We start from the raw sequence: 18,113 nt of genomic DNA on the forward strand, positions 1-18,113 counted from the left end.
GAGTGTGGAGCAGATATAACAATGAAGAGACTAAAGGAAACCCTCTGCACATCTTGGGCAGAATTATCAGAAAAAGGAAACACAGCCACACATGACAGCAGGCTATTGCTATCACTGTCTCCAGTCTCCCCAGTCTGCCTGGGGAGAGGTGTGTGGTCTGTGTGCCTTGCAAGGCTACCCTCCTGGACTAGCTTTGGTAAAGCAGTCTAGGTAGACGTGGAGGGACATGGCTGTAATCCCAGCAGCTGCAAGTTTGAGGCACAGGACTGTGAGTTTGACGTCATCCTGGGCTATACCAGATTTGCCTCAAGAATAGAAACAAATGTTTTTAATGTTTTCTGCACATTTCCACATAAGATAAATCATGGGAAATCTTTTAAGTGTTCTGATTGTTCATTGCTTCACCAGTAACTCATTGAAAGTCTGTGGAGCTGTTAATTTCCCCTCCCCATCCCTACCACCACGACCAATGGCTCTGTTTTCATCCTCTCTCCTTCGCTCTGCCCCCACTGCCCCACCCCCACTCTGCTTTACACTCTTCTCTTTCTCACCTGGTTTGATAATGTAGAGACATTGGAGAGAGTTCATGAAACACAAACTCTGGTCACCTAACAACACATGTCACTTTGCGTTTCAAGGGGCTGAATATGGAAAGAATAATTTCCAGTTGAGGTTTTCAACAGCAGTTGTCTTGTCTAGTGTTTGGTTCATTATTAACGCATCCTTCCCCCCGTGCTCATGGTTTGCCAGGGTGAGACCTAAGGCCAAGTGTCCTAAGGTCATCTGCTGCAAGCAAGAGTTAAGACAAGCATGCAGCCACAACTCTTGGGTGCTGAGCTTTTGGCAGCTTCTGGTTAGCATCCTCCTCTAGCTTTTGTAATGTACTCTCGATTTAATACCCGACTGGTGAAGCCTCTGTACAGTGGGCTCCCTTACAACAAAGTCAAAATTTCTAGAAGCTACCAGAAAATATTTTGTTACATTTTACAAAATGTGTGACCATTTTTCTAAAGAAATACAGTGGCACATTGCTAGTGGTAATTCTTCACTCTTAAGAGTAAAACTTGATGAAAGATATACTTACTAAGTCACAGTCCAGCTCACTGCTTTTACAATTGTAAAACTGAACAAAGGTAGCTGCCCAACTCACACTGCAGCAGCTACGACGGAAGTCTCCCTCATGCCCAGTGTTTTTAATTAATTAGTGGACTCATAAATTATTTTGCAGTGTTGAGATGAGTTCCTTGAAAAGTATGCCAACGTAAGGGCAGAATAGATATCTCATAAAAGGCTATTGCATTTTCTCAGACTATTATATAAAATCCCCATCTCTTTCTGATAGCCGTCTACGCCCTGCACAGCTGAGTCAGGGTGCCAGCCTTTCCACTGCTCCAGAGTTCAGCTTTCAGACTGCAGAGCCGCCTTTCTGCAGAGAAGCCTCATGAGTCCAGCCAGCTAGCAGAAGGACAGCCATGCAGAGACTCAGCTCTGTTCATCCTTTGTGTTTCCCACCTTGGGCTTTCACACAAGATTTCTTTTGGCAAAATTATAATTCCCACTAACGTGCTCGAGCCTTCCTTTTGGACGAGCCAATCAAAACTTAACAAAACCGGAGTCCTCAACAAAAGCTCCATGATTTCCCGTCCACAAACCCAAGGCAACTGCTGGCATAGGTGCCTTTTTCTCTTTGTAACAAAAAGAGAAAAAGGCAGTCTCCCTGTGTGTGGGAAGGTTGAAATAGGCATTTCTACAGTTTTGCTTAAGGCAAATAGGGCATGTGCTTAAGCAACAAGAGCTAGGAAAGCACTGAGTCTTAGTCCCACCCTGCATGGAGTCTTTGGGAAGGACCCAGGATGCGCCCCAGGCTTCGCAGCCCTACCTCACCTTCCTCTCTTTCCCTGTAACCTAGGATCCCCAATATTAACATCTCAATTCAATTTTAAGATCTAGTGACGTTATTAAAGGTAAGCAGTACTCTTGACTCTGAGACATGAATATTCATCTGTATAAGTAAAACTCAAAGGAAAAGGATGCAGTGGGCATCATTTATTCAACCCTATTGAGACATCATCAATAACGGGGCTAATCAGAGAGCTCGTGCCATCTGCAAGGTTGACAGAGGAATCACATAAGTGATGTCAACTGCGGTGTCCTTCCCGTGTGGAGGCTGCCATGTTCACATGTGAGAAGTTCAAGGGCAAGAACTGGGCTCTTGAAACTCTCTCTCCAGCTCAGCAGCAGCCTCTGGGGATTTGCTGTAAGAAGTCAGGCAGGACCTGCCTAGGCTGTAAATTAGAACGACTACATTTCTTCTTAGCAAATTGAACACATTGTGTGTATTACATTCTCGAAAAAAATTATATTACTGTATAATTACACATGGGCTGTAGCATTTTCAATTTGTGTGTTTTAATCATAAATATGGACATTGGCCTTACTTAGTTTTAAACGAATTTAATTCAGCAAAGCTTTATTGATTTTCAAATTTCCCTTATCAGAGGACAGCTAGTAATTATAGCACTCTGTAGTAATTATTCTATGTCACGCCATCCCCTTTGGAACAGTAGCTCCAATTCCATGGCTCTCAACAGGGAGCATCCTTCTCCCTGTCCCTTACCAGGAACAACTTGGTCTAAAGCGAGGTAGAGCATGTCATGATGGAACAGATTCTAAGTGGGTTTGCTGCTGATTTAAATAATTTATTGTATCCAGTCCCTTCTTAGGTAAAATGGTTTAATGGGAAAACATTTTTAAACTGCAATTGTTTATTTTATTTAATTTGTTTATAATACTAAAACATGTCCAGATTTTAATATTCTACGTTTTCAGTTTCTCTGTAAATAATGTAGAAATGTCCAGTAAGCCTGAGTTTTCTCTAGGGTATAATGATATAGCTAAACTATATATACTTATAGCCCATCTTTCTTTATGGAAAGTATGTGTTTGCATGGATTTATTTTTAGTAGTTACAATATTTATTAAGAGCAAGTTAATTGCCAAACAGTTTGCCTGTTGCTGTATTTAAGTTAAGAGATACAGTATAATTAAGGAAAATTCTGCCCTCCAAGGAACTCAGAATAACTTCAGAGATAGTACCAGCAGAAGAAAATAGATGCAGAAAACATGAGAGTGGAGGTGAAGGCTGTAAATTATTAGCGAGCCGAAGAAGTCAGAGATAATGTTCTTCTATTCAGACAAGAGTACACACTAAGGCTTTAAGCCCATATACTGCTAATTTTAAAGCGGTTAGGCCCCTGTGGTCCTAGTGACTTCTGACAACACAGACTCCTGTCTCTGTTTAGTTACATTTGGTGAACTCCATCACGTATAGTGAAATAAGTTTTCAGTCTACTATTCACGCTTCACAGTTTTACATGGCAGAGTATGAAAGAGTACATTTTTAATGTGTATTCAATCTTTATTTTTAGAAATGCTGTATTTTTCGCAGTTGAATTAACTATTCAGTGAGACAACCTGAGAACTTGGTCTTAGCATATTTTGGGATGTCTAATATAGTACAGTTTTTAAAATACCTTATATTTACTGATTTTTGTACAGGCATAAATTCATTTAAAAATCGCAAGCTTCAGGTCTGTTTACAGATTCATCTTGATGTCCACTTCAGGAATCCAAGTGACCCAACAGTTCTCTCTTAAGGCAAAGTAGGCAGCATTTTCTTCAAGTTTTTTCCCCTCATCAGCTTTCTTTCATTCATTGAAATGCATGGGTAGGGATAGAAATTTGAGTTAGGAGGAGGTTCAGTAAGTGATCTGCAAAGATGAAGAAACAACCATGGTCTTAGTTTTGGAAGTAAATGGAGTAGCTCTCGCCTGAACAAGTGAATGAGTTTGAAAGCTGCACAGTCCATTTGGGTATTACTGCTCATGAAATTAGTTGACCAGTTCCTCATCAAAATCTACAGTCCTGAGAAAGGTCCCAGAATTCTTTCTTCAGCCAACCAGCTGGGATCATTGTCTTAATTTTTTTAAAAAATGTCTTTATTTTTCAAGATCCCTTTTTTGACCCAACAAGTGGCCAAGTTCCATTGCCTCCTGCCAGGAGAGCAGCAGGAGACAGCGGCAAAGCCAACAGAGCCTCGCAGGACTATGACCAGCTCCCTTCATCTTCCGGTGAGTTGGCTGAGAACAGTAACAATATTGTCCTGTGTTTTTACAGCGCCTTTTCTCTGTAGCCTCTGCCTTTTGTTTATTGCACTATACCTAAGCATTCACTTACTGTCCATGTCCTTAGTATTTGGCATGTAAAGCGTACATTATGAAAACAACACTCAGAAAAATACCTGGGGGAAAGAAGAAGTGAGGCTTACTATTCTGAGTGAACAGTCAGTAAACTCACAGTCTTTATTTTGGGATGCATTCTTTCTTTTGATTTCCTTTTCTTATCCAGATAATATCCTTGAGCATCTGCCCTTACTGGTTTTTTGTTGTTGTTGTTGTTTTTGTTTTGTTTTATTGTTTTTGTTTTTTGTTGTTGTTTGTTTAATTTCTCATTAAGACTGACAACTCTCTAAAATTCATATCAGTAACAAACCATGTTACTGTTAATTGTTTACTATGGGTTTTTTATTGTTGCTTTTGTTGCTCCTAATGTTGTGGTTCGTTGATTGATTAGTTGGTTGGCTGGTTTGCTGGTTGGCTGGCTGGCTGGTTAGTTAGTTGCTGTTAGGGTTTTTTTGTTTTTTGTTTTTTGTTTTTGTAGTGAAGTGTGGGCCTTTTTTATCTGCATATTAATCCCTTTCCTGAGAGTTCCACTCTCACAACTTACTCAGCTACTATAAAGGCCTGAAGATAGTGTGGCCCTATGCCTTGCTCTTGTGTTTGTTCTTCAGGCCTTTATCCAACTAACCAAGCAACAAGCCACAGCAATGCCAGCACTTGGAAGCTGAGCAGGAACCTTACACCACGTTTAGCAACAGACTGAGCTACACAGTGGCATAGGAAAGCCAAGACCAGTGTGGCCTATGTAGGGAAACCCCATCTCCAAACAAACTACTCAAGTGAGACACAAAAGTATTCCTGTATCTCAGTTCTCCTTCTGGATGCCCAACGCATAAATTGATGGGGACCGAAAGAAGAGGTGCTAGATGTAATAGTTGCATAATGGGACTCTCTGAATCATTGAGCTGCTTTGAGTATTATCAGCACTGTACTTTTCCATAGTGCTGTGTAGGAGATGCAGAATTCTCCATAAAACCACAAAAGTGTTAACACTTGTATATGACCTGGGAAAGCACAGAATAGTTTAACCCTTTCAGATTTTGGTCCATGTTGTCTGCCTGATCACATGGAGCCACTCAGGGCTTTCAGATCCGTCTGTGTATAGACTGTAGTTCCAAGGAGACTGACAAAGCATGGAAATCAAGGAGGGAAAATATCTGCCAGCCCCATGTGACATAAGAAAGCAAAGCCATTACTGAAATATTGTTGAAGTACACCTTTGGCCAAAACACCACGTCTGACTTGAAATAATATATTCAGCACCTCTAACTCTTAAAATAATGGTATTCATTCACATCATGAGTCGAGTCATCACTAATCACTGTTTTCACAGGTTCTTCTCTGTGGGCTGCACAACATGCGAGTATTGTGGGGTCAATAGCATCATTCATGTGCAGGATTTCGAGTGTTATAGATTGGGGTTGACATTACAATAGAAACTTCAAGAGTGCTTTGACTTGCAAACAGAGAAACACCCATATAACGGGACTAAACTAGGATTTACGTAAGAAATTAGAAAATAATTCTAATAATCAGAGCCAGCTATAGCATCAAGTATTTCATCCTACTTCCTAAACCTTTTCTAACACTAGCAAAGCATGGGACTGGTGCCCTGTGTTACACACTAGCAAAGCATGGACCAATGCCTCTGGTTCTGACCTGTGTTTGTTAGCAAGAAACATGCTAGGTTTTGGTTGGTTGGTTGGGTTGGGTTGGGTTTTTTTGGGGGGGGTGTTTTTTGTTTCTTTGTTTTTTGGTTTAGTTTGTTTTTTTGGGGGGGTTGTTTTTTTGTTTTTTTTGTTTGTTTTTTGTTTTGTTTTGTTTTACAGATACACATCTGTACTAGCCTCTGAATTAGGAGTTCTCATTTTAAAACCTGACCTAGATACTATGTGCCTTCACAGTCTCTTCTTGTCAAAGGCCCTACTAAATGGCCTAACAAGGATTCTGGTGTGATTGTGAACTCTAAAACCAAGAATGTCTATCATCTTTCAGAGCTACATAAATAAGTGATAGTAGCTTACTCTTCCATGAACTATGAAAAGAACAGTTCTAAAGATTCAGAAACAGTGTTATCAATATAAAATTATGTTCCTTGTTCATCTGTCAAAACATCATGTGCGCAAGTGCATCTGTATAGCTGCGATGCACTTCAAGTGCATTCATTCCTCTCAAAGGAAGTATTTCATAGATTTAAAAAAGTGAATGTTGCCATCGATATTTTTACCAAATGATTGTGTGATAAAACACATTTATAAAAATAAAAATAAAAATTTCACTGGCTTATTTTAAAAATCACATACTTCTGGGTTGGGGCAACTTTCCTGCCAGTAATCGACTTACTCTTTATACAAGCACATTACTCACACATAGCTTGTGTCACTAATAGCTATGTGTAAGTTTTATAAAATTTTGATGCCACTTTCCACCTAATGTATATTGTGCTGCAGTTTGAATTCCTTGAGCATTCCATAATGCCTGTTCTTACATGCAGCATTACCCTTGAAGGAGATTATTCATATCATTAGTAGTTAAAAGGTACTTCAAGGACTTGAAACAATGCTAAGATGTCTGTGACTCACATGAAAGGATTTTATTTCTGAATATACTGACAAATTAAGGAGGTGTTGTTATAAGGGGAATGAGCTGCAGTGCTGTGTCCTTTGTTTATTATTGGCTTAATGGAAAATTGAAGGGCTGTTGAACAGATTGTTATATGGGTAATGGGTTTGGAAATTTCAGCTGGAAATCAGAGCTGTAATTCACACAAGGTGTAGAGAACTGTTTAAGTTATTGGTAGTCAGTGATGGGTAGTTTGCCATTAACACTCGGTTCGGATTCCAGGATGGGAATGTCAGTGTCGTTGATCTCTACCAGTTCAGCCGGTAGTTGATGCCACTTGAAAACCTTCACACACAGCTCCAGTTTAAAACCTCGGGGCTGGAGTCTTTTTTCACAAAGATCTGAAACAGTCTTGAGTTCTGCATTCTGTGTATTCTAAGCACAGTTATGTGAAGATTTTTCATGTGTTCGTGTTTCACTGAAAACTTTATGTGAACTCACAGTGTCCAGACTAATTCAGCAACACAATGTAAATAGGCTCCAAAATTAATTAACAGTGCATATATTTGAAAACAAGATTGTAATATATTTTAAGATTTTGTTCATTCTTTATTCAGTTTATTTCATATTATTTCTTCTAATTATCAACTATTACAAAACATAAGAAACGTAAGAAAATTATTGGTCAAAGGGTGTTCATGCTTATTCCAAGAATTGTATGCATTTCCTATATCACTGTAAGTCTATATGTAACTATATGTACATGTTATATAATATTTAATTTATTTAACATTTACTATAGGATAGATAACTATTTTAGGAGGCTAGAAATGAGAATCACATATATCATTTAGTATACAAAGTATATTACACACAATTTTTTCTATGTAGATACATAGTTGATATTTTACATAATGTATATACTGTTATATACTTTAAACATAACTATAATATAAAATATAAATAAATGTGTACAGCTGCAATAAGTTTAATTTATAGATTAAAGAAAAACAGCATGTTTTACTAATCTGCCAAGGATCCCACACCAAGTGTCAGCCCAATAAAATATAAGTTGATTTCAACAATTTTTAGTAAGGTGTTCAAACATTTATTCTTTTATTGTTAATGAAGTTTGTGTTGTGATTCCCACAGTAGCCAAACCAAAAAACCAAGTTAGGACATAATAAAAAATAACAGCTTTGTGTAACAATGGTTGCTAAAGCATTCGTGGATCACCTTCCTAGTAAAACAGAGGAAGGGCCATGAAGGACGAGCAGTGACCATAGAGTAGTGGAAGGCACCGGAAGCAGTGAACGCCCCAGGACCTCGGCAGCGCCCCTCCCTGGGTCTGCTACTCTCTCATATCAGACGATCCTCAGCATCTCAGTCTTGGTTCAGGAGCAGCTCGCGTCGTCTGTTTAGCTGTGGTGCTGTGGATCGCACGAGCGTGACATACGCATTCAGAAACACAATGTAGTGTAGACGGCAGCGGTAAGAAAGGAAATCACTTAGAGCTGTGCCACGGGGGTGTCCCATGGATTCCCAGTTGGTTTCGTTCCGTGGTAAGATGTAGGGGTTGGATTTCAATCCTCTCCATGAGATACTTGATTTCCCCAGCACCATGGCCGAGACATCCCTTTCCCCGTTGTGTGACTTTTAGTGACTGTAAGAACTGGCTGGCGGCAGATGCGTAGGTTCTGAATCTCGGTTCCACCAGCCTCCGAGTCCGTCCTGGTGCCGTGGCTCTGTGATGCATCTTGCAGTGTGGTATGGGAAGCCTCCAGCTCTCTGCTGTGCGTTCAGTGTGGCCTTGGCTCTTTGAGATCCCCGAGCTTTCGGGTGGATATTGGGGGAATCCACAGATGGATTTGAATCTATAGAATAATTTATAAATTACAGACATTTTATCAGTAGTCTGTTGGTCCATGGATATGGAGAGTTTTCATTTTTGTTTTTCATGTCAGTTTCTTTGATTATTGATTTGTAACTTTAACTGTAGAGCTTTTACTTCTAGGGTTAGGTTCATCCCTGAATGTTTTATCTGTAGCTTTTGTGAGTTTTATATCATTGAGTTACTACTAATTCTTGTATGTGAGCTCTGCGTTCTGCCACACCATTGAATTAATACTTACTAATGCTGTTTTGGTGGAATCCTCAGGTTTTGTGTACAAAAATCATGTACGCACAAAATCAGTCACACGAAGTGTCCATTGAACTCCCTTCTTTATTTGTATGGCTTTTGGGTTGTTTCTTGTTAAGATGTTCGGTTTGAAATGTATGGTTGGTTCTGCACTGAGTAACCTGGTGGCAATGGGCAACTGAACTCAGAGAAAATCCTTGCAGCTTCTCTCCATTCACATTAATGCCATCTAGGGGTTGTACTTAATTCATGCTGTGTTGAGGGGCTTAATCATAGAGAAGTGTTAAGTGGTATCAAGTGCTTCTTGTATATCTGCTGAGATCATATGGTCATATCGTTTCCATATTTTATTGTCAGTATACACATATGTGTATTGATTTCCATATGTTGAACTATCTTTTAACTCTGAGAATGCAACCAACTTGAATAATAGTGAATAAACTTGAGTCCTTGGGATGAAACCAGTGACTTACTAGTGAGTTTGATTCCATGAAACTTTGTTGAGAATATTTGTATCCGTGTTCATCAGAAATATTAATGGTCTATAAGTTGTTGTTGTTGTTGTTTGCTGCTGCTGCTGCTGCTGTTGCTGCTCCATACTTGTCTGGTTTTGGAAGTTGGATAGTGCTAGCTAGGTTCTTGGAAAGTTTTCACTGTTGATAAATTGCAAAAAATCCAATGAAACGAAACTAGGCAGTTAAACATCACTGGTGAGCCTCCTGGCTGTGGGCTCCCGGTGAGGGACTTCATTGGTGATTCAATCCCATTACCACCATTGTTCTTCCCAGATTCTGTGTCCTCTGGATTTTCCTGTGTGTTGGCATAAGTTCATAGGGGTCTCTATGTTTACCTTTCTCTGGCTGAGACCGCAAGGCTTCCTTTTCCCTTTCTGACCATACCTACTTGCTTTCCCAATTAACCTGTCTGGAAGCTTATCCTGGTTAAGTTCCTGAAGAACAGTTAATGGTTCGACTAATCCTTTCCAGCACTTATTTCTGCTTAAATCCTTGTTGTTTCCTTCCATAGACTACATTAGGCTTAAGTTGGTTCCTGGTTTTCTAAGTACTGGACATCACCGGGATATGTATTTACTTAAGGGTTTTGGGAGTCGGTTTGAGTTTTGGGGTTTTATTCTTTGTTTCTTCTTGTTGTTGCTGCTGCTGCTGCTATTGTCTTGTGGGTTTTTGGTTGGTTGGTTTTGGTTTTGGTTTCTTTGCTTGATGTCCCTGTTTCTGCACCCACTTCCCGCCCACTCATGCCCCGTGAAGATACTCACAGCCTGTGTTTATACCTTTGGATGCCCCTTGTTACATATCACACGTTTTCTCTATTGTGTTTCCATTTTCATTAGTGTTGCGAAATTTTTGAATGCTCCCAGCTTTCTTCATGACCCACTTAGTTGTTAAAAAGAATCTTCGGTTTCTATGAATTTTTACAATTTTCAGAATCTTTTTGTTGAGTCATATGTTATTCCATTTTGATCAGAAAGAATAGAGGGTACCACTTCAGTTATTTTCAATTTGTTGACTTAACATGGACTATTCTAGAGAAAGTTTCATGTTCCGATGAAATGTCTGTCCTGCAGCTGTTGGATAAAGAATATTCTGTAGGTGTTATTTAAACTCATTTATCCCTTTCAGAGTTTAGCTCTGGTGTTTGCTCATATCTTTATCTGGATGATCTTGACAGATGCAGGATATTGACATCTTGTCGCCATCACTATATTGAAGGCTGTCTGGCCTTCCATATCCAATGACTTTGTTATATAAAAACAAACAGTATTCTGATGATAAGTTCATATAGATTCAGTCATACTGCCTTGTTAATTGGCTTCTTTATTTAATAACGTGACTTTCTTTGTCTCCTTGGGTTTATTTTTAGATGTAAATGTAGCTGGTCCTGTCTGTCTTAAGCTTCTGTTTAAAACATCCATCATAAACCATCCTTTACTCTCGGCCTGTCTGTGTACTTAATAATGAAGTGAGTTTGTGTTTGCTTGACTCTGGGGACTGATTTAACTGGAGAGTGAGAGAAGGAATGACACACAGACATACACACAAAAGCTAGGATCAGGTGGCCTGAGACTCTCCATGTATTTATAGAGATTGGAAGGAGGGTTTTTAAAGACAGACAGACAAGGAAGCAGGGTTATTATATAAAACTGTAAAACTGAACAAGGAGTTGATGTAGCTAGTGTTCATAGGAGCAGTTCCTGTAGGGGAACAGTTCTCAAACTGTTTACATCTGGAGAGAGACCGCTATGGTGAACATTTGATGCGCATTCTGTCAACATTCACATTCAGACCCAAGGAAAGCTTTTCCATCCCTGAGCATCTCTAGGGCTACTCCTGTAGGACTGAGTCCTTGTCCTCGCTTTGCCCAAATCAAACAATACACATTTACAGAGGGCTTCTCTTGCTCCCTGCAGTCTTAGGAGACCTGTTATTGGAAATTGTTTTACTCTCGTGTGTGTGTGTGTGTGTGTGTGTGTGTGTGTGTGTGTGTGTCTTAGACTTTATCCTTTTTTGCTCGTTCACTGTGCTTGCTCCATTGTTCTGTAGTGTATCTCTTCAGTGAGGTTTCCTATTTTACATGCTTTCATGATGGTGATTACATTTCTTTCACTTCAGAACGTAGGAATTCTTATACCTATTTGGAAGCCGTCTATGGTAATCCGACAATTTCTCACTGGCAGCTGTCTTGGAAGGCCTTGGTTCCCTGGATGGATATTGTCATCATGGAAAGCATTGCTTTCTTTCAAGAATCTGAATGTATCCCTTAATGCTTTCCTGGCCTATAAAATGTCTGCTCAAGCATTCAGTGTCACTCTGATACGGTTCCTTTGTGTGACTTTGATCTTTCCAGTGGAAGATTTAAAGTTGTTTCTTTGTGTTCTATAGTTTGGACAGTTTAATTGTAATAAGTTCCGTGATGATCTTTTCTGGTCATGTTGATTGGGATGCTGCATTTGTCCTCTACCCAAATGTTTGTAACTGTTCTAAGGTCATGAAATCCTCTGCTGTTATTCCTAGGTTATCAATGAGCTTTTTTGCCCCTGATGAAATTTTTCTCGTTGCCTTCGGTTATTCCAAAACGTCAGTTTGGGCTTTTCCGTTTTGGTTTTGTTTCCGTGTTTGTTTCTCATTTACTAGCATGCCAGAGATCTTGAGTGCTTTATGTTTGTGTTGGGGGCACAAACAGGATGCTTCCCAAGACACATCTGTGAGCCCATGCCTCTGCCCCTCGATGCGGTGAGCTGCAGACCTTTCCATTCTGAACTCCTCATGTCTAAACTGTGCTTGGTTCGTTCTCCTTTGGAGTCTCACTTTACGTTTCTTATCCTTGTTGCCCACACTGACTTCCTCATTTCACTCACCTGGTGCTTGCTTGCTTGCTTGCTGGCTTGCTTGCTTGCTTTATTTATTTATTTTGAGCTCTAATTTTTTTCCTACTCATTCTTTTTAAATTATTTTGTTTTGTCAAGCATTTTATCTGTGTCTCTTTCTAGCTTTTCCTAGAGGCAACATGCTACCTTTTTTTGTTTCTCAAATTTTTGTGCTCCTGTTTTGAAACTTGCACCTCTGGCTAATTAGTTATTCCTGCTTTTATGTGGTAGTCTTATTAGAGGTGGGGCCTTTGAGATTACCCCATCCCCAGTGCCTTTCAGCTCGTGTTGTATTTATACAGGTCATAAGTATTGGAGATTTTATGGGTACAGCTTTCCTTTTATATATAAAAGACACTGTCTCACAGCAGGTGTCCTGGTCCTCTCCCTCTTACAATCTTTCTATGCTCATCTTCCTCAATAAATGTTCCCTGAACCTTAGGCATTTGTTTGATATATACAGCGCTGGTTTTGCATCTAGCTGGTCACCAACTCTCCTTTCTTAGATTCTTATGCATTTGGGATTAGTGAGTTTGGGCACTGTATATGTATTGTCAAAATCAGGTATACCGGTTCTCTGTGCATCCCACAGGAACGGAGACTCACTAGCCCTTTGCCAGGTAAGGTGGGATGGGCAGCAGACAGTGTGAGGAGCTCACTGCATAAATACTCCTGAAATTGAAACAGTGGTCCTTGCTGTGGCTTGAGGTGGGGGTGGAATCAACACAGGCCCTGTGGGTGTTAATTCTACTTAATTAATTAAGTTAATTCAGTAGATGTTGTGCTTTTTGTGCAGCTTGAAGGGACTGAGTTTGGATTCCCAGAATGCGTTTGAAGCCAGGTATATTAGAAGGCATCTATAGTCTCAGCCACCTACAGTGAACTGGGAGTAAGAAACAGAGAATCTCCAGAGTCTTGTAGGCCATCCAGCCTGACGTATGCAGCGGAACAAGAGACGCTGCCTGAACAAGGTGGAAAGCAAGGACTGATCCACAGTTGTCTTATGACCATCACATGTGGGTCATGGCAAGTGTGGACCCACTCTCGCTCTCACACACAAATATAGACACATCTACACGTACTGCTGCCCACATATAAAAGAATGAATTACCTTCAGGGTCCTGCACCATAAGCCAGTCTCCTGCTGATGCTTTTTTTTCCCTCTGTTTGCATTTTCTTGGACAAAAATGCCTACATCAGAATCTAAAGTGTTTGCTTGAGCAAAACCACATTGAATTTGCTCAACCTGTTGACTGACAGAGTCAGACCATCTGCGGGTTTTGTTTCCCTTTTCCTTGGTATAAATGAAGTGCAGCAGATTAACTTGGAAAACCAGGGAGGAGGAAACCCTACACTGAATTTCGTGGAGTAGCTCCTCCACCAGAGCATGAGCAGGACAGAGGTCATTTGGGGACTATTCTGCACTTTTAAAATTTTGTCATTGGGATGCTTATCCCTCTGGTAGGAACCTCTCAACTCCATCCTTCTTCCTCCTTCTTCTTTCTCCTTCTCCTCCTTCTCTTCCTCCTCCTCTTCTTCTTCCTCCTTCTTCCAGGAGCTACAGTCAGTGCCACAGTTGAGAAAGATATAATATGTGACTAATCCAATCTTGTCACTTTTATTCTGAACTTCAACTGTTATTGCACTAGTTTTTTTTGTTTTTTGGTTTGTTTGTTTGTTTGTTTTAAAGCAACTCTTTTCTGGCCTAAAAAGTAAAATATGGAATCAGAAATTAAGTATTAGTTTTCAGTCAAACTACTACATTCTCCCCCTAGATCCTAATTTTTAAAATGAAATAACATTTTCCATTCTGCAATAAGTAACTAACAAATAAAAAGAGTTGGAGAGAAAATGAACAATAGTATTTAACATAAAATAATGACGTAACAATATTGTCTTCTATAGTGTTCATTTTTATCTCACTGTTTCACTGGTATCTGTCTTTGACAATCTCCACAGATGGTTCGCAAGCACCAGCTAGACCCCCCAAACCACGACCCCGAAGGACTGCACCAGAAATTCATCACAGAAAGCCCCATGGGCCCGAAGCGGCGTTGGAAAATGTCGATGCAAAAATTGCAAAACTCATGGGAGAGGGGTATGCCTTTGAAGAGGTGAAGAGAGCCTTAGAGATTGCCCAGAATAACGTGGAAGTGGCCAGGAGCATACTTCGAGAATTTGCCTTCCCCCCTCCTGTCTCCCCACGTCTGAATCTATAGCAGCCAGAACTGCAGACACCAAAGGGCAGTTAACAAATATTCCAGGAGTATGAGACAGAAGGACTGAGAGGGAATGCAGGAGCCACGGTGTCTTTCCGTGTGGCTTCCCCAGAAGGCAGCCTGGAGTCCAGCTTCTCTGGTTCCACAGCTCTCTTAGGATGCCCACACTGAAGCTTCTGTGTTTGTGCTAGCCATACTTTGAAATCAGGGTTGAACTGATAAAATAATTTAAAGACGTTTACTCCCCCTTGAACTTTGAATCTGTGAAATGCTTTTCCTTGTTTACACGTTGGCAGAATTGCAGTTTGTCTCTGTTTTTGATCCCTGTACTGTGTTCCTGACAGGCCCTTTGCAGAGTTGCTCAGGTCTGCTGTAAGTTTCTCCATGCCTGCCCTGGTGCCCACATCAGAGGCTAAACCATCTCTTTGTTTTGCTCTCTATCCGGGCCCCACCTCATGTCCCCAGCCAGGTCCAATTCCATTTCTCCCATTCACACGGCACGCTAGTCTGAAGGTCCTGATTTTTCAGTGTTTCAAACTAATGCAGAAAGAAAAAGGAAAATGTGTGTGGTCTTGTCTTCACTACTGAGTCTTTTCTTTGGGAACCATCACTGTTGAGAGGTGGGGGAAAACCTGAATGTAAAAAGCATTTATTTGTCAATAAACTGCCTTTTGTAAGGGGTTTTTATATACTATAAAAGAGCTTCTCTTGTTAGTTTAAGTTCTGTGACCTTTAGGTTCCCGAACTCTCCCTCTCATCCACCCAGGAGTGTCATAATGCTGTAAAAGTGACTGCTGCAGATGCAGGGAAAACAGGCTTGCAGGAGACTGCTTGTACTCCAGTACCATAATGAGATGCCCTGATATTAATGCCTGCATCACTTTCAGGAGAGATGGAAAAGGGGACCACCGCCTGGAAATATGTTAATATGCCTTTAGATAAGGTCATGGACATACATGCCTTTCCCAAGTGGAATAGAGCCCATTTTCTATTTTATGATGTCACCCTGGCTCCTCACAGTGTGGGAGCCCCCTAAGGCACTGACGACTGTTATGTATCACTGCAACTGCAGGCCTTGTAAGTTGCAAAACTCTTAGTACCCTTTCTCCACTCATGGTAGGAGTCCTGTTTACTCTGTGGGTTTTGTTGTTGACTGCTCTGTGTTGCCCCCATCCAGGCAGATGAAACTGTGGTTACTTCTAATCTATGGATATCTTTTGACCATCTGTAATGTGCGTTGCACTCTTGTGGGCTTTGAAAGCACAAACTCTCACACATGGACTCCATCATATTATTTGTGTAGATGCGTTTGGTGGTAAATGTCTCCAGTCTGATGGATGAAGCTTCCAAGATTGGTGTAAGGACTTTAGACCTCTGTGGCAATTTCAGGTTTTTGGGTTGGGTTGGGTTAGGTTGGGTTGGGGTTTTTGTTTCTTTGGTTTTTTGTTTTTGTTTTGTTTTGTATCCCTAATAGTGGGGGGAAAAGAATAAAAACTATCTCTGTGCAAGAATGCTTGAACCACATTTTGATAGTTTCTAAACATTGATTTTAGGCTTGTGTGGATGTTTCTTACCACTCGTTACTCCACACCTAGTCTCACATACAGAGATGCCTCGGATAATCACTTATCCTGACAAATGACAAGATAGTAAGTACATCAGACAGATCCGATGGAGCTGCCATTGTACAAGACTCATGGACAAAGCTGTGTTTGTCCAGGAAGGGAACCCAGCACATTCTTTTACAGTTTGGCTTTTATGGAATGAGACAGGATTTGAGGACTCTTAGTCTGCATATTTTAGGTTTGTTTGGATGGTCTTATGTTGCTTCTGCTACCAGAGGTGTATTTTTTTTTTTAATGTTTTCATATCCTATACCTGGGAGGAGGTATGAATACAAGTTTTTTTTTATACTTTCTACAATTGGCTATTTGTTGTTTTCTTATCTGCTCTTACTTTCTGTACTTGTTTTATAAGTTCTGATGTCATACTGATACAGTGCTGTGTCTGTTGGGCTTCATGTAGCTTGCCAGCAATCAGCATAGCCTAATACCTAGAGTTGCCCCTTTGTTGTCCTTACACTGTTAAAACATCCTTAAAGGAGGAGGGGGTAGGTTTACAAGAGGAACCCTGGGACCCACAGCATATTCACCTCCACTCTCAGAAAGTACAAGAGATTTTCCTCCAGAATTTAAAAGCTAAGGATGTGCTGACACAGTTTTTTGGAACCTGAAGTTTCGGCAGGGTAGGGAAGTGTAAATAATTTTCTGGATTGTACCAAGATCCCTACTGCAGCCACTCAGTAGCCACTGTTGGTTTTCTCATCAAGGAAAGTGAATCTTAGGAGTCATATGTAAGACAAAGCAAAGAGAAAATGGGAAAACTCACAAAATTTATTTGAAAAAAAAATGTTGAAATTATTTTTCATTTTGAAAGGGACTACTAGTTAATAGTTGCTAACTAACACAATGTTCCACACTTTGTTCCCTCTGATCCAGAAATTGAGGTGCCCCCCCATGCTCAAGATCTGATAATAGAATTACCCTCAATCCAATATCTTATATAGTCTGCACAATTAAAACAAACCATGGCTAATTGTAACCCCTACCTGGGATCCATCTCCAATGATATTCCAGTCATTGTTTTTCTAGAAATGGGGAGTTATTTTTTTCCTTTTCCTTTTATCCTCCCCACCCCCCACCCTGCACCTGACTTCTTGGTATCTGATATATATCACAGCCAAATTTTCTGGACACAAATACTGGCATTTTGATGCTTAACTTATCATGGTCCCACAATTCCAGTAGATAGCCCTTTTCCACGTTCTCCCTCCCTACAGTACAACAGAGCCCTGGCTACAACCTTCAGAAGTCTGTTTGCTAACTCAGTATTTCACACACCCAGGACACATGCAGAGCTCTTCATAATGTGAACTTCCTAATTGTTCAGTTCCAGAAGCATTTCCTGCAGTTTGAACGTGACTTTGCCTCTCGGATTTTCAACTTGAAGCCTTAGTTTGCACTGAATTGTCTCATCTGGTTTTAAAATGTCTCAAATGGACTGATTTGGAATCAAAATGTGGTATATTTTAAATATTGATGCAGGTACTTTCTGTAAGCCTGAAATGTTGAGCTTCGAAGGAGACTTTCTGGAAAAAGACAGCAATAGAAAGTTTTCTTCTCAGTTCCTATTTTTATTGTTTTGAAATGCAGTTTTTACGACTTGTCTAATGTGGCAAAATAGCTATGTGTTCAATTAATTTATATTTTATTCTTTTTTCATTTCTGGATATGTAACAAACCTCAAGTACTTTATCTGTTCTTTTAAGGTATTTTATAAAATGAATGTTAACAAATGCCTTTTGTATGTTATTTTTCAAGTGAGCACAAGTACGTCTTTGAAAGCATATTTCTGATGTTATTTTTCCATAGGATTATGGAAATGGCACTAGAAAGCTACCTGGGCAGACATATCCACCTTACAAAAGGGCTTAGTCACCAGGTGCCAAACCCACGTAACTTGAGACGATCTAAAGTCAGTCATGTCAGAGACCTGAAAGTCAGTATTTA

General features: G+C 40.2%; 1 protein-coding gene across 7 annotated transcripts in view; it reads left to right on the forward strand.

Moving 5' to 3' along the window:
- The window catches only part of Cblb (Casitas B-lineage lymphoma b), a 176,818-nt gene extending 158,919 nt beyond the window's left edge, over positions 1-17,899 (forward strand). For all 7 annotated transcript variants that reach the window (XM_006521949.1, XM_006521948.1, XM_006521951.1 and 4 more), the window contains 2 exons: positions 4,011-4,130; positions 14,285-17,899. In XM_006521949.1, the coding sequence (XP_006522012.1) occupies positions 4,011-4,130; positions 14,285-14,544 (380 nt within the window). In that variant the 3' untranslated portion in view covers positions 14,545-17,899. The remainder of the gene's footprint in view (positions 1-4,010; positions 4,131-14,284) is intronic.
- The last annotated feature ends 214 nt before the right edge of the window (positions 17,900-18,113 follow it).

The sequence above is a fragment of the Mus musculus genome, chromosome 16 (genome assembly GCF_000001635.26).
Source record: "Mus musculus strain C57BL/6J chromosome 16, GRCm38.p6 C57BL/6J".
Classification (NCBI taxonomy): domain Eukaryota; kingdom Metazoa; phylum Chordata; class Mammalia; order Rodentia; family Muridae; genus Mus; species Mus musculus.